This window comes from Heloderma suspectum, chromosome 2 (genome assembly GCF_057233095.1).
Source record: "Heloderma suspectum isolate Gila_16-S chromosome 2, 16-S_ref, whole genome shotgun sequence".
NCBI lineage: Eukaryota > Metazoa > Chordata > Lepidosauria > Squamata > Helodermatidae > Heloderma > Heloderma suspectum.
Window position 1 is genome coordinate 46108449 of NC_139459.1, and position 24324 is coordinate 46132772.

The 24324-nt window shown below is 40.0% G+C and overlaps 1 protein-coding gene across 3 annotated transcripts in view; it reads right to left on the reverse strand.

The window, feature by feature from the left end:
- Positions 1-3688: 3688 nt before the first annotated feature.
- The window catches only part of JMY (junction mediating and regulatory protein, p53 cofactor), an 84469-nt gene continuing 63833 nt past the window's right edge, over positions 3689-24324 (reverse strand). The window contains exons 7-11 of one of the 3 annotated variants that reach the window (XM_084833393.1): positions 16503-16583; positions 15007-15102; positions 13505-14051; positions 11808-12116; positions 3689-7905 (exon numbers count right to left, since the gene is read on the reverse strand). In XM_084833393.1, coding sequence (XP_084689519.1) covers positions 11809-12116; positions 13505-14051; positions 15007-15102; positions 16503-16583 — 1032 coding nt within the window. In that variant the 3' untranslated portion in view covers positions 3689-7905; position 11808. Of the gene's footprint in view, positions 7906-11021; positions 12117-13504; positions 14052-15006; positions 15103-16502; positions 16584-24324 lie in introns of those variants that run through there. The other 2 variants (XR_014787620.1, XM_084833392.1) reach the window with 2 other exon arrangements.

Sequence of the window (24324 nt, forward strand, 5' to 3'; positions counted from 1 at the left end):
TGGCCTAGTTCTCCCTTGCATGATGGAATGACAGGATAAGAAGAGATCCTTTGACTACAGTGAAAAAGAACAAAGTTCAGCCCATGAGCATACAAAAGGTAGGTAGGGCTTGCTTGTGCAGAACATAACTCCACAAATATTATATTAGCAGCATTATCTTGGAGAACTGAGCAACCCAAGTCTTATAAACAAATGTGATAATTTCTAATAAATGAAAGAAACTATGTTCAAATAAATATCCTTTATTAAAGAAAACAAAGGAACAATTTTTAAGCACCAAAAATGTTAAGTATGTTGTTACATTGCATGTTCAAGAGACAAGTCATTCAGGACTTTGGGTACAGGTTTGAATTTTGAAGCCATGATAGTAAAAAAAAGAACATGAAGTATGAAGCAATACAGTAAAGTTACAGAAAGGCTGCACTACAGGGGGAAAAAAACAAAAAGGCAAACAGTTAAAACTGTTCTAGTTTTCAAAATATTGCTAAGAATGCTCATTTAATTTATGATTCTTGCTTAATACTTTAGAACACTGAGCATTATAAAGGTATTGCAAGTTTGCTGGAGCATTTTAGAAATGTAATGTCCATTTACAATGTCTATTAAATACAATTGTGTTAAAGAAGTGTACTGATTTTTATTCTACTCTTTGTACCAAGTTAGTGAATGGTGAATCAGTTTTCCTCTTGATTTTTTTTAGTTTTTCAAAAATGAAGTATTCCATTAATGTTTAACAAGGTTTACCCATGCAACATAATCAACAGCCTTCTGCATTTCAGGAAACATGTTAACACAGCTCTGTTTTTGCAATTCATTAAAAGACATGAATGTCATATAGGTTGTGCCACAGGAATGTTAAGACCAAGGACCAAATAAAAGGTGCCATTGGGAGATCAGTCACTGCATTTTAAGAAAAGGTAAAAGTAAACAGTAGGGGAGGGGGGATTGGATTGGGGCCATGGTGCTTGGGGGTTTTGTTTCTTTTTTAACCCCTTCCCCATGCACCATTTTTCCCATTTAAATCCCACCCACACCTTGAAACTGCTGATTGCCCACCATAGGGGGAATGTACCGTATGTTTTCCCCTGTGAGAAACTGAACAGTTTCAAGGGGTAATTTAAATCAGGAAAATGGAGTGGGTTGGGGAGAGAATTAGCAAAAATGCTGCATTGCCCCAGCCCTATTTGGAAACCCTTATGGATGCTTTTACCTTAAAAAAAAAACCAGCCTGAAGAGATCTGATAATGGATCTCCCAGCGGCCTATCTTGTTTTGCCTTTAGATCCTACTTCAAGTGTGTAGACATAGCATGATAGAACAGTGCCATTTCAGAGTGCATGCAGGGGATTGAATGTTTTGAATGCACCTTTGAATCAGCACTGAAAGTGATACATATATACTGCATATACACCTTTACAAAATGGGAGGAGGAATAGAATGGAATGGGAAACTCCTTCGAAATTCATGTGAGAGGTAATTTTTAATATTACATCTTTCCCAACAGAAGCCATCAGATACTAAGAAGCTTAATACTTAATTATTAATATTAATGCCTCATTTGCCATTGACGCTTATGGGAAGCAGATGCCGTGGATGCAAGTGGCAATAAACACAAGACTAAGCTTAGAAAACCTGAAGATTACACATTACCATTCTTTTAAAGGGAAAAATATCAATAATCTAACAGCATGTCTATGAGTTTTTCATGATGTCATGGTTTTGAACTACTTTGTAAGTCTGAGAACTCATCTCTGCATAAAGACAGTGCAATTCAGTGTGGGTCTGATTATAACTCTTTCCTTGTGTGGGCTGTGTGCCCACAATTACCAGTATGGCCACAGTGGGGCTGCAGGGAACAAAGGCACCAGATGCACATATTAACAAGTGTCTATGCCAATTCAGCCAACAATCATCTACTGTACTGCATACTCTGTAAAGCCACCAAATCATGAAAATGCTACACTTCTCATGACTGTTCCCAAGGCAAGATCACGGTGACACACACCTTTCTTGCCCCCTGGTTGCAGGCACATATTGCTGAACAAGGATCCAAACATTTTGGCTGTGCTTGGTAGCCAGTCATTGTTTCAACGAGCAAGTGAGACATGGCTTTATTGCTTCCTGATGCACAGAGAGGCAAAAGTAGTTGTGCCCCTTTTTGTACCTGTCTGGACAGGGATTTGTTCAGAGGAGAGTGATTTTTTTTTTAGAAACCTGTCTTCCAATCCATGACACTCCTGCTGTGTCTAAGCACAAGAAGCAGCCTATTATATCTTCAAAAAGAGGCACTCTGTGCCCAGTTTGGGCATAATGCTAAACCCATGACCACAAGGAGATTTAGCTTAAACCACCCAGTTTCTTATGTCTAAAAGGAACTGTGGTTTAAGCCTGGGGTGTCTTAACACAGTGCCCATGGGCACCTCTCTCAGTGCCCACCAGGCTCTCTATCCCTTTTTTTTTAATTTTAGATTTTTTAAAATTAAAACATCTTTTTAAGTGGGAAGCTGGAATGCTGCAAAGTGAGGTACTGCCCTCCAGTGCCATCTTTATTTGGGTTCAAAGGAGTGGGTCTAGGTTTTGGAACTCAAGACCACACCACTGCCTTGTTTATGCAAGAACCTAATTTCAACAGTTTAATGTTGGCTTCTTTCAATAAACTATACTTTAAACCAAGGGTGGGTAACATGTGGCTCTCCAGATGTTTGATTACAACTATTAAACAGCCATAGCCATCATAGTCAATAATGAAGGATGATGGGAGTTGCAGTCAAACATCTGGAGGGCCACACATTCCCTATCCCTGCTTTAAACAACCAGTTTGGTCTAGTTTAGACATAACAAACTATGGTTAGTTTACACCAGAAATTGGAAGCTTCCAATCTCTTCATAGCCATGCTGCAGGAAGAAGTAAAGTGGGAGCATGTGAGTCTGTGTCTTGCCCAGTTCATTCCTATAGCATTAAATTATGGTTTAACATTATGGCCAAACTGGGCCATGATCTCTCTGCATTAGTGGCACCTATTAAAGAAATAAGTACTCCTATGGTGGAGTATACTGAAGGTGCTCTCTGCTATCAGCTAGAACTACATGATTGCTGCTGGTGACTGTACTTTCTGAGCCTTGGTAAGAAGCAAACGGGGCAGTCCCACATTTATTTGAACACACGATCTTCCTGGTTCAGCTAGGTAGAATCAGTTCACTGTTTATTTTCCCACAATCAGTATTGGGACCATTTGAGTCTGCAGTCCACTCTTCAACTCACCCTGGCTACAAGACCAAGTGCAAACTATTTCCTGAAATAGACCCTTAGTCATTTTCATCATCAGAGATGTGTGAACACCTGTATTACAGAATGGAAAATAAATTTCTGGCACCCGTGCCTGGAGAGTTTTAAATGCCACACAAAAGATTTTTGCTTGCATGTTTTTTTGAAGTTCAAATCTAGGAATTCCAAGTGAATTATCGTAAACACAGATACGGCTGTGCAAAGTATGAGAAAACAGCATTGCAAAAGATACTCATATAATATCCACCATGCCTCAAATCAGGTTTTCATTACGTTATGATTTTATGTAGCAGTTAACAAGTTATTTTATTGGAAGCTTTAAAATTGGTTATATTCATAGGAAAACTAACTTGTGCTGTATTTTCCAAACCATTACACAGTAACAACAAACCAATATGCTTTTCTCTACTAAAGAACATTTATTAATAAATATTCCAATCCAGGAAACTTGTGAATGCAGCAAAAAAACCCTGTATGTTCGCTGCTACAATTGGCCTCAGGCATAATCAAACCTGTCAGAGAAGCAGGATACCATATTGGATCTGGGTATTTCCTTCTATGTGTGTTTCCACAAAGATTGCTGCTGCTGGACTGGTGCCAATATCGACAGCAATCTATTATCTAGTAACTCGTAGCATTTAAAAATTCCACATGCTCTCAATAATGTGCTTCCATCTCTTGAAATAAGCATCTCTTGCATGTCTTTGCAATAAGCTTGTTTACTTGTTAACAATTTACCAACACTTGACATATCTTGCTTCATGCTTCTGAGATCATTATGACTAACACAGGTAGCAAAATTACAAAAGCATTAACAGTGAAAATAAAATACGCTCATAATTCCAAATAGCCTTAATTTACAATTCACTCTTTAAAGTCAGTGCAAATAAAAATAACATGTTGACAATTAGTGAAAGTTTCCTCTTTTCACAGGATTGCATTACAAAAATGCACCAATATTCTGAAGACAGAGTCTACATAAGACAAAGCTCAAGAGCAAAGTCTCCTTATGGTGAAATAGATTCTTGCCCTATATCCCTGCAAGACATAATTTAGTGCTGTTACTTTTTCGTGGTTAAAGGTTTTATAATATAAGCTGTTCTATTCTGAAAAGCTCAACAGGCAAATGGTTGAAATAAGAAGCAAAACTATTTATGCCGATGAATATGAAATTCACTATACAAATATCCAAGCAGCTAAAACTAAAGAGTCATGGGATCATTCTGTAGAACTGGGGTCCCCAATCTTTTTGAACCCGTGGGCACATTTAAGGATTTGAGAAACTGCTGTGAGCACCACCACAAAATGGCTCCCATGGAGGATGTGGCTAATCACACAATGGCTGCTGTGGGGGGTGGGGAGAGAAATAAGGAAAGAGGGAGAAAAGAGCAAAGCAAAGGGGTAGAGGAGGCTAGGAGAAGGGAGAAACATCGAGATAACCAGGTGAGTGGGGAGAAATAGCGAGGCTAGAGACTGGGAGTGGAGAGAAACTGCAAGATAAAGGGGTAAATGGGAGCAAAAGAGCAAGGCTAGGGATGGGGACCCCTGCTGTAGAATCTGAAACCACTTTAATCAATGTTTCCGTTCTCTTCAATTTAATTTGTTTTTCTAGTAGAAAACAAAACATCTCAGCGCCTTGGACCCCTTTTACAATATTCCCAATCACATCACTTATCTGACATTTCTTGTTCTATGAGAAAGTCCATTACCAATTTCAGGAACATCCAGCTATATCGGGGATATGCTCACATAATTTCTTGACATACAGAATGCGTTGTGGACAAGATATTAATTAAAAATAGTGACTAACAATATGAAATACAGTCACAATTATGAATGGCAGCCTGCAGCATATAAATACTGAAATGCATTTTTCATGCACACTTGCCAACTGCATAGATTTGGGCTTAACCCATTTCAAACAACATTCACCAAGATCTTTTCTTAAGTGCCTACATCTTTTCAAAACCTGTTGTGAGAAATACACAGAATTGAGGATTGTGACTTCTCAGTTAGCTGAGAGCTTTCACATGTAGTAGGTTCAAGCAATAAAACTTGGAATCACCGTTAGTCCAAAAGTTCAGGAATATAATTATAAGGAATTGCACATGGAAGGACAGACAAGGTCCTAACTCTGAAAAATGTGTGTGAAATGCTATCCAGTCATTACTGGCAGCCAGATTAATCTCTTCTTCCTCACAGATTATGAAAGAACATACTCTAAAAGGAAAACTCTGGATATGAGATCAACCACTGTACAGCAGCCATTGTTTATAAAATACGTTCCTATGAATACGCCATTTGTACAGACCCAAGGCAGTTTCAGGTTCTTGTAATAATTAAAATGTCATATAGTTTTGTTTTTTAAACCATGCAGTTTTCAAGGCAAGATCTCATATATAAAGCTTGAACACTGTATGATCATACCGAGAGCTTCATAAACTCACATAAATTCAAAATTTGTAGATGCAAAATAGTGCAAAGGCAAGGAGTGTTACTCCTAATTTTAAATAAATTATGTCTCCTTGCTCAGAGGTTCTGTTAATATTTTGGGTGAACTGCCCAGTGGAATGTGTTGCTTGAAGCTCCTATTGTGACTGATTGTGCAAAGCTTTACATGATCCACATGTCATACTAATTTCAGATTCATATTTTATGCCATGGCTAAAAATTAAAACACATATTATATAGTGGTAATTTGGAGTGTAAGTGACTAAACAGCAAAGGCACACCAGCTACATACATTATGGTTTATGCTAAAGGTTAACAGATACATTTTGCAGCTATTTAATTATTGCCACCAAACCCTGCATTATCTGGGCTTATAACCACACACTGTATAATGCAATTTTGGTTAATATGAAGTAAAAAGAAACTTGGGTTGTCAGTTTTTCAGCTAATTAATGTTTGATGCATAATACAACTGTTGTTCTCTTTCTCACCAACAGAAGGCGCTCTGGTAGTAACTGAACTGATGCTATTCTCAAGCATACCTTTGGAAAAGGACAGCATTTTAGACTATATAAGGCAATAAGCTTAAGAAAAAGTACACCTGCCAAATACAGAATGGGAGGTGACCCATAAAAATGTGTGATATTATTATCATTGCTATTGGTCAAGGTTGTCGCTGTTGCAGGCCCAAATATGTCCAAGAGTTCAGGTGGAATAAGTTACATAACAATTGTCAAGTATTCTGGGCACTCCCAACTTTTTAAAAGGAAAAAAGGGCAAGATATTGAACCGCTTGTTGTGAAAGGTAAGTGGGGTTACTATATGCATTCCTTCCAATATACAAAGCTCAAGGAGTCTGCTTGTAAGAGGCAGTGAATGTGTACAGTAAACTGTTTCAAAATTTATTTTTTCCTAAGGTAAGGGATCATAGTTTCTCAAGCACAGTACATATGTATTTAAAAATAAGAAGCTGGCCAAGCTCAAGATTCTCCTACAAGTCGAGATTTTCATCAGAGTTTTAATAAGAGCAAGATTAGCCCTGGTGCAGAAATACTGTTCAGTACTCTGTTATTATAAAACGAGCTGCCTGCAGCTATTAGTCATGCTTTTGGGGATTACATTGATTTAGATATTAACTGTAGTGAAGTCTGTGCCTCCTTTAGACCATTATACAACCAGGGTTAAAAGGAAGTGTATTTTCAAATACGCAGGCTGTTACATAATTCAAATATGTCTAACAATGACTGGGAATAATTAAAACTTAAAAAATATAACTTTCACAACTTAAACCTCAAATCTTATTTCAGTTTTGCATTCTCCTTAAATAAAGGTTCCTTCGAGTAATCAAAGAACAGTCAAACTAATGGACAAAAATAATTTTAAGTATTTTCATAACAAAATATTGTTTCTATAAATAAAATTTTATGTAACTTTATTATAACTCAGTCCTGCAATTAAAATGTTACTCTTCATAAGAGCATGGAAAAATCTAATTTAAAAATATAGGATGTACACAGTATACATGGCCTTGTAAAGCGTTCTGATATATACCATTTTAAATGTACTAGGGTGTAAACATTCTTAAATACAAGTATTCCACTCTTAGGGTACTTTCCATTACTCTGTATAGCCATTTCTTCTCATTTTCAAACTGATTTGTACTTTGTACTATGAACAGTTAAGAAATGCATTTTATCTCTGAAATCCACCTCCTTTATGAAAAATATGGTGAGAAATGGAGAGAATTATGTGAATTCCTGATGTTGTATAAGAAGTTTTTGTTAAAGTAGCTATTTGTTTTTTGAACAGTCAAGTCTTCAGTGAAACAAAGGCCAGATTTCATACCTGTCCTGTTTATGCTGGGAAGAAGCTTTGTTGCAATAGCTGCAGACTTAAGTTTTTAACACAAATGAAAAAAGTGAGTGAAGAACCAGAAAATACCTTGAAAGGTTCACTCTCGTCAGAATAATGCAAAATGCACATCTAAATCAGATAGCTTTTGGTCCAACCAGAATCTTCTACCACGAATTAAAAAATTTATTCAATCTCTTATGCACATATCAAATCATTTGTCAGAGTAAAGTTTTCCCAGGCTGAAGGTGGTGATCAAACCGTTGACTATGAATGTTCAGAACTGAAGGAAAATCATATTCTCTGAAATCCTTAGACCTGTTTAAACAAAAAAACAAATCACAGCTGAAGGACAAATGGCAAACTTGCTTTTTAACTCAAATTCTACCCTGTAGGGCATTATGAAAATTTGCTAACCTTTGAGCCACCTTTTTCTCCTCCCCACTCGGAACCATTCCCTTTCCTGTAGTAGCTGCCATAGGCATCTTTAAATCTGTGTCAACCACAGATTCATTTCATGCTACCCTTTGTCCAGAGAAACAGAATGGCATGCAGAAAGGAATCAGGGAATTAAAGCAACATAACTGAAGACAACTTTGCAGCCACCCACCCCAGTTGACTGTTCTGACAGTAATTATAGCAATTAAGTATATAAATATTAGTTGATTCAAAACAATCAACCATATTAGAGAATAGTTAAAAACTATTGTTCTGAAGCAGGAAGCATTCTTTATTTTTAGATGATTCATGTGTTGCAGAAGGCATCACCTTAGAAGAGGTATTCCCTGCATGTGAGAGAAAAGGGGGAATGCCTCTGAAGGTAGTGCCTGCATTCTGCAGTTTTTATCAGTACTTGTAATAATAAAAAAAAAAAATTCTGTCAAATTAATCAGAGGAGTCCTTTTAGTCAAACTTTTGTTAACTGATTGGTTTCTAAAATCAGGGCTCCAGTATTTAATCAAACTCATTTAACAGTAGAAAACACAAATTAAATCACCATTACATTCCAATATATTAAAAGTGCCATAATTAGGCAGTAAGACCTCATTATCCATCAAAATGAATGCCAACACTAAAAAAAAAACACCCAAGCTTTAGGATACAAGTTGCATGGCTCATATATAATGCTACACTATTTTTTTTTAAATGTCCCAAGGGTTGTGCTATGCTGTAGCCATAGGGAGAGTTGCTTCACACACATAGCTCCTTAAGTCAATCACTGATGGCGGGGTTCTGTTTTCAAGCGGCTACCTTGTTGGCAACACAATATAGGAGTGGGGCCTCTGTTACATTCACTTATGAACACTCATCTTTTCCCCACCATGACAGACAGCTGTGCAAAGTCTATTGTTTTACTATGAGTTAAATCATTTATTGTACATAACTGCTGGGGAAGAATGTGCACAGTGAATTCAACAGAAAGGAAAACCAATAAAGAAATATTGGAAAGGATTCGATAGGGATGAGCACTGCAACTGTGAAAAGGCTACCTAATCCAAACGTAACAGGCCATTAAGCCTGGGGTCAGCACGTGCCACTGTCAAGCAAATGCCACCACTAACACCTTTTTTTAAAAAAATCTTTGCTGCCAGGTGGTCAGGTGAGCACCGGGTGACTGCAGCAAATAAGAAGCTCGCCTTTTAAACCCTCAGTGCCCACACTGGAGTGACACTATGTCAGGGCCACTGGCAAGGGACTGAAATGGTGGCTTGCATGCATCTCATTGCAGCTCCCCAGTGTATCTCTCAGTGCTGGCTGGCAAGGATACAAAAGAAACCTTGAAGGGACTATCCATGCCTGTACTGGGCTAGGTGGTACCCTTTAAGAACTTTTTAGCCTTGCTGCCCAGTGCCGAGAAGTCTGCCAGGTAGCTGCACTGAGCAAGTGGGTGAGCCGTCTTTTTATTCCTTTCCCAATGCCTCTAACACAACATCAGGAAGGGGTGGCCTAGTACAGCGAGGCTGTGCTGAGTGAGTGAATAAGCCATCTTTTCATTCCCTTCTTAATGCCTTTAGCATAGTACTTTGGGGGCATGGCAGGGTGGGAGGAAATCGTTTGCTCAGTGCAGCCACTCAGCGTCTCAGCTGAGAGGTGCTTGGGAGTTGCCCTGACTGCGTTGCCTCCTTATGCCCTGCCTGATTCCCCTGAATACTGCTGTGCACACCCTATCACTCGACCCCATGACAGACTTACACGGGGTGTGCCACCAGGGCACTGTGCTCAGGGTCACACTTGAAGCCAGCCCTGCAGGTCATACTCTATGAAAGGGTGACCTTTCATAAAGATATGATAGAAGGGAAACTAAAAGAAGAGGAAGTGGAAGGCTTAGATCCCCTAACACAACCTGCCTCAACTGGGTGCGCTCTGGATGTGTTGGACTACAACTCCCATCATCCCTAGCCAGCACAGGGCTGGGGCTGGTGAGGGTTGTGTTCCAATACATTTGGAGTGCACCTGGTTCGGGAGGACTGTTCTAATAGGCCTTTAGCATGATCAGCTTTGACTGTCCCAATCACCTGATTAGGATACTGAATCCAGGCGATCCCTTTCTCCTCCACCTCCAACAGGAGAGCACCAATGTAAAACCCTGGCATCTCCCATTAAAAGAATCAGGGCTGGGAAAGTTCCCCTGCCTGAGAACCTGAAGAGCTGCTGCCAGCCAGAGTAGACAATTCTGGGCTAGATGGACCAATTCTCTAACTCCATATGTTCAACTACTGCACATGAAGATCTGTGGATGAAGGCAACACTTGTTGTATCTGTTACTTTTTACATATATTTTTCACTGCAGAATGATTTACACAGTAAATTATTAATTTCAGCCTTTGAATTGGCTATAATATTAAATTGATTTTTTCTTTACTGGAAAACTTGCCTTACAGATTTTGGAAGTGATATTCATTTTGATTAAATTTATTTGCAATTAGTTATAGGCATGTCAATTCATATATTAATTCAGTAGAGCAATCTCTGTCAATCTGGTAAGAACCATGGTGAGAACAAATCTTGCATTCTACTAACGCAACATATGTTTCAACCTGCAACCCAGAGATCCAATTTAGGCTTTCACACGAATTTTCACTGTGACTAAATCCATGCATGATCACTGTCTTTCCCAATCTCTTTTTTCATGCTGACACAAACAGTCAAGACTTGCTTGCAAATATCCCCTTTCCACAGAAGCTTCTAATGTATTGAAAATGCATCACCATTTAAGGAGAAACACCACAAATGGGAAACAGCCATATACTGTCCAGAAGAATGTATTGTTATTTTAAAACTCCCTAGAGATTTTGTTCAAAAAAAGTACTAGCAGCAATGCATTCCCAAATTCCCTAGTATCTGACTGTAAGATACATATTTTTGTAAGTTACAACATAGAAGAGTTTGGCAGGAATGAGGTGTGTTATAGAATCACAGAATAGTAGGGTTGGAAGGGGCCTACAAGGCCATTGAGTCCAGCCCCCTGCTCAATGCAGGAATCCAAGTCAGAGCATCCCCAACAGATGGCTGTCCAGCCTCGTCTTGAATGCCTCCAGTGTGGGAGAGCCCACTACCTTCTCAACATTCTTGCATGTCTGATTAGAACAATGGGATATAATGCTGCCAGCCAGCCTCCACTATCCAGAAAAAGTGTGCACACAGATCTTTGAATTAGGATGAACTCCTCCCAAAACAAGAACTAGAAAGGAGTTCTCAGTCTCAGTCAGTATTACACAACTCTGAAAGTACTGGCTAAGACTCACTTAGGTAAAGGTGGAAGCTGTGGGGAAAGTCTATCTTTCTATCAAGTTCTGACAATCTTAGCTTCACACAGCACCATGCAAGTCCTTCCAACTATCTTTTCTGGTACGCAGTCATCTTTTTTTCTGCTGAGCCTTCATCCTATGATTCTGGGACTTACTAATCTTTATACATGCAGAAGTGTTTTACGGTAATATTAACACCCAAACAGTTGCTTGAACTTGAAAAACAATAAAAACCTTCATATTATTTTGGATAAAGCTATTGCATAGTTTAGTCTAAAACCATTAACTAGAAAAACCTCCAGATAAAATTATTATTTTATTTTGAGCTCGTATAAATGCTTTTACCATGGATGTGGGTCTTAAGCCACGTATGCGCTTCTTTCATTGTAGATATGAAGGAGAGCTACATCACCATAGGCGCTACTACTTTATGAGGAAATGAAATGTATACTTAAAGAAGAAACGTTACACCTTAATTTTCCCAGTCTGTGCAAGGCATGTTCTCCTCCTCATCTTCAGACTCTGGTGATGCCTCCTTAATTCGTCGTAGTGCTTCATGGATGCTGCGGGTCAAAGGGTCATCATCAGGCAAAACTGTGAATGACTCTCTCATAATGTCCTTTTGCACCTTCTTCAGTTTCACGCCTTTTCTTATCTGTGCCAAGATGTTATTGCTGTCATCTTCATCAGGGGAAGGTGGGAGGTTTCTCTGTTCAACTTTCCTCAGGTGGAAGCTACCGCGTTTCAAGGAAGCCAGCACCTCATCCATTGGGGAACTCACTGCAGTAAATCAAAAGACTCATTAAGTATAATTTTACACACTGCAACTTCCAGCTTTTCATAGTCTATGTTATGAAATTTAATGGGACATGCACCAAAGAAAAATAAGTTTTCAAAATCACCATTGTTATTTCTTTTATTCTAAGCACGAGGGGAAAGCTTCAAGTTTCAAACTGTGGCCTACAGCAACTAGTGAACATTACCTTTCACATTATCAATATTTTCTGAACATACACTCACATTTCTGATCAAATAAACCAGCTACATAATGTAAACAATCATATTTATAGCAATTAACAATCTGATGTTGGAAGGTTGTTTCTGCAGAGCTTTCATGGGTATCCATTTTTGTATAGTTGTATGTTTGAACTGATGTTATTTGTGCTGTTACAGTTTCTTTTGTAAACGTATCTTGACTGTTTTTATATTTGGTCTGTTGACAGGAATGAAAAGAACAACACATAGTCATGGTATACCAAAATCTAATACCACTTCCAGCAAGCAGACTTTTAAGGGACCTTTTCACAATCAAGCCCAAAAGGAAGATGATCAAAAAGACTGGAGGAGGACGCAGTTCAAAAGGTCACATGATACTATTCTGTGTGAGTTAAGCCCTTACCTATTTTCTCTGCTTTCCACAAACTCTCTGGTAAGTATCTAATTCAACTTTCTATGTTTAAGCAATGAAGCTGGAAGTAAAAGCGGCCTTTTAAGGTTTATTCTTTCCATTTAAAACTATCGATCAGCTAAACTACCACTCTCTACTGGCAGAGCTGTGGAGACCCTGTTCCTAAAATAAAGTTCTGTACTAAAAACAAAAACAAACCTCTGCAGCTTGTATAAATTATGCAAATTAGCATAGATTTTTAAATTTTTTTTGCAGAGTTTATTCTTTGGATAATCATGAAAAATGGAGCCAAGATATATGCAGGGAGTAACACCTCACACTTAGGACACTGTAACTGTTGACTACTTACTTAATAAACTATTTCTATGCCCCCTTTCCAGTTGTTCAATGTGACTAACAAACCAGTAATAAAAAATAGATAAAACACAAACACCAACACAATTGTCAGGAGTTTTCATTAGTTTCATTAACTGGGATCCAAAGATCTACTTTAGGTGTGGCAAACAACAGGCCTGTGTGCCAAAACACAAAATGCTTTGATCGATTTCAAAGAAGTGCTTTGGCCATGTGGCCTGGAAAGATGCTGTTCAAGAAACACAAACACAAAGCACTCTTTGGTGTGCAGAACTAATATAGTCCTTTGGATCCTGGCCATTATTGTTAATTATTGTTATTACTCAAAGTAAAAGTCAACAGGGGAACAAACAGAGCACTATATTTTCTTTACATGTAATCCCATTCAACAGAAATTAAAAACTACCTCTCCTCCTCTGCAAACTTTCTTTATCACCTGTCTTCTTTAGCTTCTTCTTGGCACTGACAAGCTGACTGCTATCAAAGAAATGGGCTGATGGTGCTATGGTGGTCAGTAGGGCTGGCTTTTCCATACTGTCTTGTTTAACTGGACTACTGTTTTTTTCAGAGCACTGAGTAGATTCTTCCTTAATGGGAAGAGGAGGAGGTGGTGGTGGTGGTGGTGGTGGTGGTAGAGGAGGAGGAAGTGGTGCCTCCTGGACTATATCAGGGTGAAGTTCATTACGGATGAGAGTCGGAAGAGACGTAGTTTGAGAAAATTCAGAGGTAATACCACAGGGAGATAACAAAGTATCTTCAAGTTGTCCTAAGCTCCTGGGCTCCTGGATATGTAAAAGCTGGATAACTTTTTCTTGTCCCACCATATCAGCTTGCATAGTTACTGGTGAAGACAGGGTGTGGTCAGCACATGATGTTGAACTGGCTGTACTTTTTCTTTTTGCATGGGCCAGTCGAAGTCTGGTTGATTTGAGTATTACCTGCCCAGGGTAGCGCTTATGAGGAAAAAAAGGAATTAAAATTATACAAGGATAGTATTTCTGGATCCAGAAAGTTTGTCTGAATGTTTCATTCTAAAATATAAGAACAATAAAACTTTTATATATACCACATCTAAAAGTGCCAGGAAGTCTAGCTGAAAAACAGAGATAAGCACAGAACCCACAGTGACAACATCGGAACCACTTCTCATACAGCTGGAATGTCTGAAACCTTAGAACACTGTACTTTTAATTCTCTCTCTCTAGTTACTCTAGTCTAGTGGAAGAGGACAAACAAGTACACTCAGGGTCAAGGTTGAGTCCCCAAAACTCATTAGACACTTGGAGGTCAAAGCTGGCATCCACTTTCTATTTCTGCAGAATTAACACAATTTGCATTAACATTGCAAACTAGTTGCTCTATTCCTCTACGTTCTCCCAACCACCTTGGTGACCAAGAGGCATTATTGCTAGCCCCAAACTCACAAAAAATCATTATTCAACCTTATTAAAATTGTCAGATTAACTTGGAAGCTGAGAAACATAATAAATATGAACAATTAAGCTTTACTAATGCCATCATGTTTTCAAGCCTGTCTTAAGAAACCGTAAGAGCTATGAACTTTCTCTCTGAACAAAAGCTGAGACTTCTTCACGTCTTTAAAAGATAGTAATGTACACAAATGCACCTTAGGGGTCATATGAAATGCACGGCAAAACTGAAACATCCATTATAGGAAGTTCAGAAACCTGCCTTTTTGCAGAGGTGAAGTAAAAATTCTCTTAAGAATTATTCCAGCCTTTCCCCTGCACTGTGAATATGTATTTTAAACATTTACCTCCACATGTTCAGACAAGAGAGAGCTATTGCTAATCCAGGCTCCCTAGTCCAGGTCCCTGTATAAAAGGGTACAATTATTGGTGCACAATTTACTTAATTTTGAAGCATTGTCCACCTTCTTTCAGTTACCTGTTTAAATGTTCGAAGTCTGTCCAGTGTTTTCTGCCGTTCCTGACTAACCCATGAGCTTTTTCTTTCTTCCTCATCTTGCAACCGTTCTCTTTTCTAAAATAAAAATGACAAGGTAAGGCAGATGGGAACAGCAGTCTAGGAAGGAGGACTTTAGATAGAATAACTTTCCCTCACTACTTCCACATAGCTCAATGGACCTAGCTAGGCTTACAACTTGCCTTTCATAAGTGGCAGGAGTGGTAGTTAGAGCCCAGGGCATTCAGAAGACTGCAGGAATGGAGGCTTGCCCCCATATCCACTACCTCTATTTGAAAGACAAGAAGGTAGGGACATGGAAAGAAGGGCATGAATGGCTAAGAGCTGATAATGCAGATAAAAAGGGACGAAGGGGACATCTGAGAGGATGGGAGGGCAGGATGAGTTTTCAGAGGGAGGGGGAGTGTCTGAAGTTGAAATAGGAGTCAAATACAAAAGTTTTGAGTGTTATTTTTACCAATTCCTTTTCAGATTATTTAAATTCACCAAATTAATTTTAGCACTTTTGTCCCAAACATCTAACCACCATTTTCTAAAATGAAATGTTAAAAACCATCTATATCACCTCTAACAGATGAACACTTGGGCAGTTGAAGTGAATAGCCAAATCTAAAAATAAATCTTCCAAATACAAAACCTTTGCACTGCATGCACATTTTAACTATTCCCAACTTTTAAAATAAAATTATTCATTTTGCCAATTTGCCTTTTCTTAAAATTCCAGAATGCAAGGTTTTCAAAATGTAGAGTAACATGAAGACATACTGTTACATATCAAGTTTACTTTTGGTTCTCATTGCATTGCATTTCACAGTTTCATGAGTGAGTCAACTCAGTTTAAACAGATATACATATGTTTAAAAAACATTACTAGATAATTACACTAAAAAGACGGAATTGTCTTTATAAATCAATAGGTAAAATCAAAAGGCTACAGACTGTCCCTCCAAAGATTGTAACTAGCTGCATTCCCATTATGCAGCTGCTCAGGCATATTTTATTTTATTAAATGGTTTGCAAATACTGCTTTAATTACTTTGTAATAAGAGCAGAGCCAGACCAAACATACAGGCAAATTAGGACACCACCTGAGGAGCCAAAGTACAAGAGCACCTCAATGTCTTAGAGGGGTGGGGGGAGAGAGCACCGTTGCCTGCATGTTTGGATTTATCTACTTTTTCAGTTAATGTTCAAAGGTGAAGTTGGGATTCTAATTTAATTATCAATGGTATTTAGTTTAGATTAAATGATGTGGAGCAGAACAGTATAATTGTTAAGTTACTGAAATGAAAACTTAAAACAAGAGAATAATATCCTGATCAACTCCTGGTGATTTAATGTGACATTTTTATGTTGCTCAGTATACACTAAGACATGGGGGGAGGGGGGCAAATTTGCTTAGGTCAGGAAAAAAACTTGGGCTGGCTCATTTTAATTTTAACATAGACCAAACTCACAAATTTTGCAGTGTCTTGCAACTCCTCTTCACTTTGAAAGTGCTGCAAGAATTTTTCACTATGCTTTGCAATACAGATTTCCTGTAGAGACACAAAATGTTATAAAATGTATTTCAGTATCAATTAAAAATGACTTTAGGGAGCAATCCTGTCTGCTGGGAGGCTGGCTGAAGGGCCATAGGAAGCAGCGTACATGCTCTTCTACCAGCAGAGAACTGTCTGTAGGCAGGAAAACACCCGCACTGCCAAAAGCAACCCAGTACACCCACAGAAAGCTCTGCCAGGGTAGAAAGAAGTTCTGCCAGAGGAATACACTTTGTTTGAAGCATATTAGTCAGCTATTAAGTTGCTGACTAGTAGCTAAAGGCTTCCTAAGTACCAGAACTATAGCTGATAATTGCAAGGTGGGGACAAAACAGGGTGTTCAGGGGTGCCCACGGATTCATAGGATCCAAAAAAACCATACTCCCCCAGCACACTGTTGTTTTAGAAAGGAAGACTACTGAGAAATTGCTAACCCACCTCTCTCAGCAATATAAGATGTTTGCTTATAAAATGCCAAGCAAAGAGCAACTGAAAATGCTCAATGATACATTAATTTGGAGATGTAAATAAGTAAAAAAAAAATCACTGTATTAAAGAAGAGACACACAAAGACACCAAATGAGGAGGGTCACAATGAATTCTGGGTAACCACTACCAAAAACCTATTGGCAAGGAGGTCGAGATAATACTGAAAAGGAAAATACTGAGTTAAAGCCCTATCATTTGGGTCAAAGAGTTATCTAAGTAATGAAGAGGTGTGGAACTGTAATATTCAGTGTCAAAAGTGTACTTAAGAGTTTTTGCTTATTAGCTGATGGTCCATAATCAATGGGCAATAAATATTGTATAAGACATACTTTAAAAAACCTGATATACAGATTTTATTTATATATATATATATATACACACACACACACACACATGCACGCACGCACGCACACTTAGTTTTAAGTAGTAAAAAATGAGTTAGGAGTTGTTTTCTCAGAGGTATGATTCAGAACCAATCTGATCTAGCCCAGCAGATTAATGCCTCTTTTTGTGTGTTTTAATCTCACAGGAATTTTCCTCATAGGAAGACTGTGAGTCCAGATTTATGGGATAGTAGATTATTATTAACAATGAAGTAATATTACAGAAAATGTATAAATATGCTCTGATGTTGTGGGCCTATCAGCTTCTTTACCATATAGAGCAGCCTTCCCCAACATGGCACCCTCCAGATATTTTAGACTTCAACTCTCCTTATGTATTGCCCCAGCCATGGACTTTGAACTCTTAGGTTAGAGGTGCCAAGATAGTGATAAATCAGATTCAGGTTTATTTACAAGGAGATACTTTATTGAGTAACTTACAGCACACAGGCATACCCAATGGTTGGATCAGACAGCTTCTCTGAACCCAGAGCCATGGCGTACAGTGGGTTTTATACCATACATGTTAGCAATGAGGCAGCATGACAGCAGCAAGTGCCACCTAGTTTTCATTCCCAGCATAGGCTAGAAGTGTTTTGTTCTCAGCACAGCCACCTGCAGCTTTAAGACAAACAAACTTCGCTTCCCAGGCACATCTTGATATCAGCCTTTGACTCATCTGAACATGCTCAGAGGCGTCCTAGAAAGGGAATTGCACCAATAATGAATTTAAGCAAGCATTATGGATCTCTAGGCCCCTCTAACACTACAGGTGACTTGGCTACGCTTCTGGGGCCAATACACCTCAGCCCCAACTAGTATGGCCAGGTGGTCAGGAATGCTGGGAGTAGTAGTCAAATACACCCAGACAGCACCAAGTTGGGGAATGCTGATCTAGAAGCTCACTAAGGGCACAATCCTATGCATGTTTAGACAGAAAAAAAGTCCTACAACTCCCAGCATGCAGCCAGAAAGTACTCCTTAACTCTGGAATCAGGAAATATTTAGGAAATATTACTAAGGAACAATTAATTTAGCCTACATATCATGTATTTTGATGTTGTATTTTTTATATTTAATAAATGTTAAAAATGGATTCAAAGATTTTTCCCTTACTAATTCTTGTGAGTACAAAAACTAAATTTCTGACATACTCTTTGTTTGAAGCGTATTTTATTGATCGATTGATTGACTGATTGATTGATTGATTGCTTTTATAGCCCACCTTTTTGTCCTCTTGCAAGGAACCCAAGGCGGCTTACATTATCCTCCTCCTCTCCGTTGTAACTTCACAACAACAACCCTGTGAGGTAGGTTGGGCTGAGAGTCTGTGACTGGCCCAAAGTCACCCAGTGAGCTTCCATGGCCAAGTGGGGACTAGAACCCAGATCTCCCGGCTCTCAGGCCGTCACTCTCATGACTACACTACACTGGCTCTCTCTAATATTAATCAGCTATAGGGAGTTAACCGGTAGCCAAAGGCTTCCTAAATACTGGAACTATAGATTAACAATGCTCAGCAAAGTAAAATTCATAACAGTGCCCACCCAACTGGCCTAAAATTATGCCAGTGCTCGGGACTGCATACTTATTTCTCTCTTGGTTGAGTCAATGAGAGGAAAAATTAAAAATTCTTTTCCCCACTTCCCACCCTGCCCGCAGCAAGCTGGCAGGTCTATGGATGTAGTGATTGCCCCACCACAGAATCTCCCCAAACCCAAGGATAAGGTTGCTCTGGCTAGCTGCAGTCGTATACGCACTTCCAAGGGAGTGGGCACCATTGAAGAAAGTGGGTCTTACGACTGAGTAAAACATGCATAGGATTACATTAAGAGAAATAGATCAAAGAGCTAAGAACAGCAGTGTAGTGGTGACAGGTCATGCTGGGAATTCGCTCCTGCACTTTTATTGAAGCTGGCTCCCAGCCGGGTTGCAGTCTGCTGGGGGGGGGGGGGAGCAGAGGAAGGGAGTGCGGGCAGCTGGCGGCTGCCTCTTGTCTACTACAGGGGCAAGAGAGGGAGCCTGAAGGAGCTCTGCAGCCTCCTCTTGGCGCCCCCCGTTCTCTTCCTCAGCAATCAGCTTCTCCACCCATCCCCACTCCATGACTACGTGACTGGCACTGCCCTCGTTATCCTGCAGCACCAGCCACCCGTTTAGGGCTGCTGCTGCTGGCCAAGGCAGGAGCATGGGGAGCTGCTGCCCCCATTGTTTACTTGTGGGGCAGGGCAGGCAGCTGGAAGAGCTCTAGAGCAGTTGCTGCTGCTGCTATTGCTTGCAGCAGCTACTCTCCCCAAAGTAGCTTGCCAACATCAGACTCAGACAGGTCATCTCAGTCAGTTTGTTGGGTGGTGGCGGCGGAGATGGCAGCCAAAAAAGGCAGTGGGGGGGATGGGGTTGGGGCATGGGGAGGGCAGAGAGAAGAAAGTGGAAGTCTATATGAGTGAAAAACAAATGAAAATAAAAATTAAAAATTAAATTAAAATTAAGAAATACCTGGGAATAAACCCCATTGAAATCTATATGCTTACTTCTGAGAAGACATGTACATAGAATCATAGAATAGCATGGTTGGAAGGGGCCTACAAGGCCATCGAGTCCAACCCCCTGCTCAATGCAGGAACGTGGATATTGGCAGTCTGGCCTGCCTCCACACAGCCCGCACAGCTCTGGGCAGGGGGCCGCAGAACTATTCCATTGAGTCTCTCACCCAGCCTTTCCCAACCTTGTGCCCTCCAGATGTGTTGGACTGCAAATCCTATCACCCCCCTCCCAGCCAGCATAGCCAATATGCTCCCTGGAGCCGATGGGAGTTGTCATCCAGCAAATCTGGAGGGCACCAGGTTGGGGAAGGCTGCAGCCTGCTGTGTTTCTTCTTGGCTGTTCCTGCAGAAAGTGAGGGCCTAAAGTACATATTACCAGCAACCCTGATGGTCTTTAAATAAATCTGTTAAGTAAAGCAGCTTTTTTCTTGTTCTCCCTCTCCACATACACACACACACACACACTCTCATTTCCTCCATATATTTGCTTTGAGCTTACTTGAGAGTAAGCCCCCATACTTGAGTGTAAGCCCCATGTCCATGAGGCTTTATTCTATCCATATGATACGGTTACTATTTTATCTGAGGTAAAAAAAAAATACATTATCATTATTGTCCATATCTGATGTATTATTTTTTTAATTAGGGCAAAATCCTATGCATGTTTAGACAGAAAAAGTCCTACAATTCCCAACATTCCCCAGCCAGCCTGGCTGGCTGGGTAATGCTAGAAGTTGTAGGACTTTTTTTCTGTCTAAACATGCATAGGATTGCACCCTTAACTGATTAGATGTATAGTCTACTTCATCCCAAAGGCTCAGGGCTGGTAACTATATGCTAATCAAGCTACTTTATCTTTCCCTGTTGCTGGTCACTAAAAGATAGTTTGAATAAAACATAGCTGTTTGAAACGTAATTTTTGATTATACAAGTTATTATTGTTATTATAATTATTATGTTCTCTTTTTCCTCACACCATTTAGATATAATGTGCCTTTAGGAAGTACGGGTGTGGAGATGTGAATGGCCTAGACCCTTGTCCTCCTCTTGAAAATATGCTCCCATTGTTTTGTACCTTTTATTTAAAAACACACATAACGCTGATTTACATACCCTTAACTGAGGTGTGTGTGTGTGTGGGGGGGGGCTTATTACTGCATGCATCATCCTTAAAACTCCTGATGCTTAAACGTGTTCTTGGCAGTTCTTCAAACTATACCCCAGTACCAGCAGCCAGAGCCAGCTAGAGTACCATCGTATCCCACTCCCACAATTCCAGGGCAGGAAAGGAGAACAGGGCCACAGCAATACACCAGCTCCCTCAGTAAGTGTGTTTAGGATTGGTGCCTTTTTGTGCTTTACAGTTCGGGGTGGGGGGGCTGGAGAAATTTTATGGAAAAGTTTCACGTCTTGATGGACATGAAAAAGATGGAGGCAGACTTCCGGTTGGAACCAATGTCTCCCTCGCACCATCCCACGGACTCTCTGCGGGATGCTATCTCAAACAGCTTTTTAAAAGGTTGAAAAACCTTTTCATCTCCTCCCTGGAATTAAAAGGGGGGGGGCAAGGCAGCATCTGGATAACATCTTGGAGAAAAGTACTCCCCACGAGGCAGCGGGGGGGCTGGATTCCAAGATTATCTCCCCAGAGCTTAACCATTGCAAAAAGCTGTTCTGAAACTCCTATTTTATAGGAGAAAACAGGGCTGATGTGTTTCATTGTAATATATGGATTAGGAAATATCAACAACACCTGAGGGATGGTTTAAGAAATATCAACAATATTTGAGAACATCTGAGGACCTGCAAGATTTCTTTGATGAGAAACATGGCTACAGTGAGAAGAAAGGGGATTGCATCTCCGCCCACTCCTCTCGTATCTCCTTTGCCAAAAGCTCCGAAAATAGAAGATATAGGGGAATTATTTACTTTGATAAAAACTTTATCTTCACAATTTGCAGAGCAAGCCAAAAGGCTGAATTTAATCCAAAATTCCATCACCGCCCTGCAAGGAGCTGTGGATTTAATTAACGCTTCCTGGCAAAAAATGGAGATGAAGGTTAACGAGCTAAAAGATCGGGTGGCAGGGAATGAAACTACGACAAGCATTTTTCAAAAATGTCTCTAACAGAATTTCCCTACTGGAGGCCTTCACGCACAGATCCAATGGACGTATTATTGGGATTAAAAATCTGACTAGTGATGTAAATTTGCCTACTTTTGTGGACAAGCTTTTGCATGAGATACTACCTGTGCCATTTGTAGGGATGTACGAAAGTCACTTACCTTTCCGCGGATTATGCTGAGGGGGGGTGGAGGCGTTCTGTCCCTCCACCCGGAATCGAGGGGGGGGGAGGTGATCCGTTCCTCCCCCCCGGAATCCTCCACGGCTGGCTGTGCTTCGCGGCAGCTCCGAAGAGCAGCCGGCCAGGCCCAGGCCAGAGCTGTCCGCAGCTGGATTTCCAGCCACAGAGGGCTCTGGGTAAAAAACAAAACAAAAAAAACCCCATGTACGCTTCTGCGTTCCTTATTTTTGGCCATCTTAGTCTATGTAAATATTTACGTAGACTATGACGGCGAAAATAAAGGGGAACGCAAACAGTGTAGCGGGCGCTATTTGCGTCCCTTTTTGATTCGCCGTTTTAGCCTACGTAAATATTTACGTAGGCTAAAACGACGAATCACAAAGGGACGCAAATAGCGCCCGCTACGCTGTTTGCATTTCCCTTTATTTTCACCATCATAGTCTACGTAAATATTTATGTAGACTAAGATGGCCAAAAGTAAGGAACGCAAATGGCAGCGGCCATGGCTGCCGCCATTTGCATACGCGGGGGTGGGTTGTTTTACCCAGCCATGATAGGCTACATAAATCTTTACGTAGCCTATCACGTCTTGTTAAAAAAAAAAAGACAAGACAAGACTGCAAATGGCGGCGGCGGCAGCAGCCAGTCGGAAGACCAGCCGCCGCCACCCGGAACATCCGCCCCAGGTAAGTCTCGTCCTGGGGGGGGATCCGTGGGGGGGTGGGGGGCCGTTCCGCCACGGAGTTCCGGGGGCCGAATGCACTGTCATTCGGCCTCACCGACATCCGTGGAGGAATTCTCTGACATCCCTAGCCATCTGATTGTTTACTTGATATTGAGCAGGCATTTCATGTGCCAAATGCTAAAGGGACTGACTATACGATTATAGTCCAATTTGCAAGAGTCTCCACAAAGAATTATATCCTGCGTTTGGCACGAGAGGCTGGAAGTATTTTTTGGAAACAAGATAAAGTTATGTTATTTCCAGATTACATCAAAGAGGTGGCGAATAGAAGGCAATTCATCAAGGCGAAAAATATGGCAAAACAAATGAACTTACAATATCACTTAAAATATCCTGCTACATTTTGCATTGTGTCTGAAGGTCAGATGAAGAAGTTTTAAATCATAAAATGGCGGAGGCATGGCTGAACGTAAAAATGTGTGAGATCTCTGTTACAGCCCCATGAACTGGAATCTTTAAAAAAGTTTTGTTAACTGTTTATGTTTAGACTACATGATTCAGGCTAGGTCAGAAGATATCTGATTATACATATATTCATTTATTTTCCTCTTTTTTTTTTTCTTTAAATTCTTGTTTTCCAAAATAGATATGATATGCTGTATTTAAATATATTGTTTGAGGGTGTATTGTGCACATGCATTTATATATCTAGTATAAAATATATTACTGATTGTTGTAAGGTTGCTTTTAAGCTTTATTATTATATAACATTATAATTTCATCCTTTCTTTAATCATTATTACTATTATTATTATAATTACTATAAGATTACTTGGTAAGATTTTTGGTTGGTTGAATTGTTAAGCTTTATTATTACTATTATATTTTAACTTAGGGGCAATATATGGTTACTGGGAATGAATTGTAAGCCTGTTTCCTCGTTATAAGACTGAGGATATGATATTGAAATATAAGGTTGATTATCAAACTGTAATATTGCTAATGTTATAGGTATAGTTTTTAAAATAGAATGGTGTCAAGGGCTCCTTGGAGGCCTCTCTCAGTCTAATTTAGTAGCCAAGTCCAGACACAGACAAAGGGATTCCTTTCAAAGCTTTATTTTTCTTTTACAACTTAACAACTCTACAGGTAGCAACTAGATCTGAGCAGCAGAGTACCTATGCCCTAAGTTGAAACAGTTGGTCCCCGTTTGAAAGGGAATTCCTGGCAGACCCCTGAACTTAAGGACTAGGGAGAGTCCCTCCCCTTTTCTCTTGGATCCTCGGGGCGCAGCCGTTGTTTGCACGCCAACCGGGCACTGCGCCTCCTTTCTGC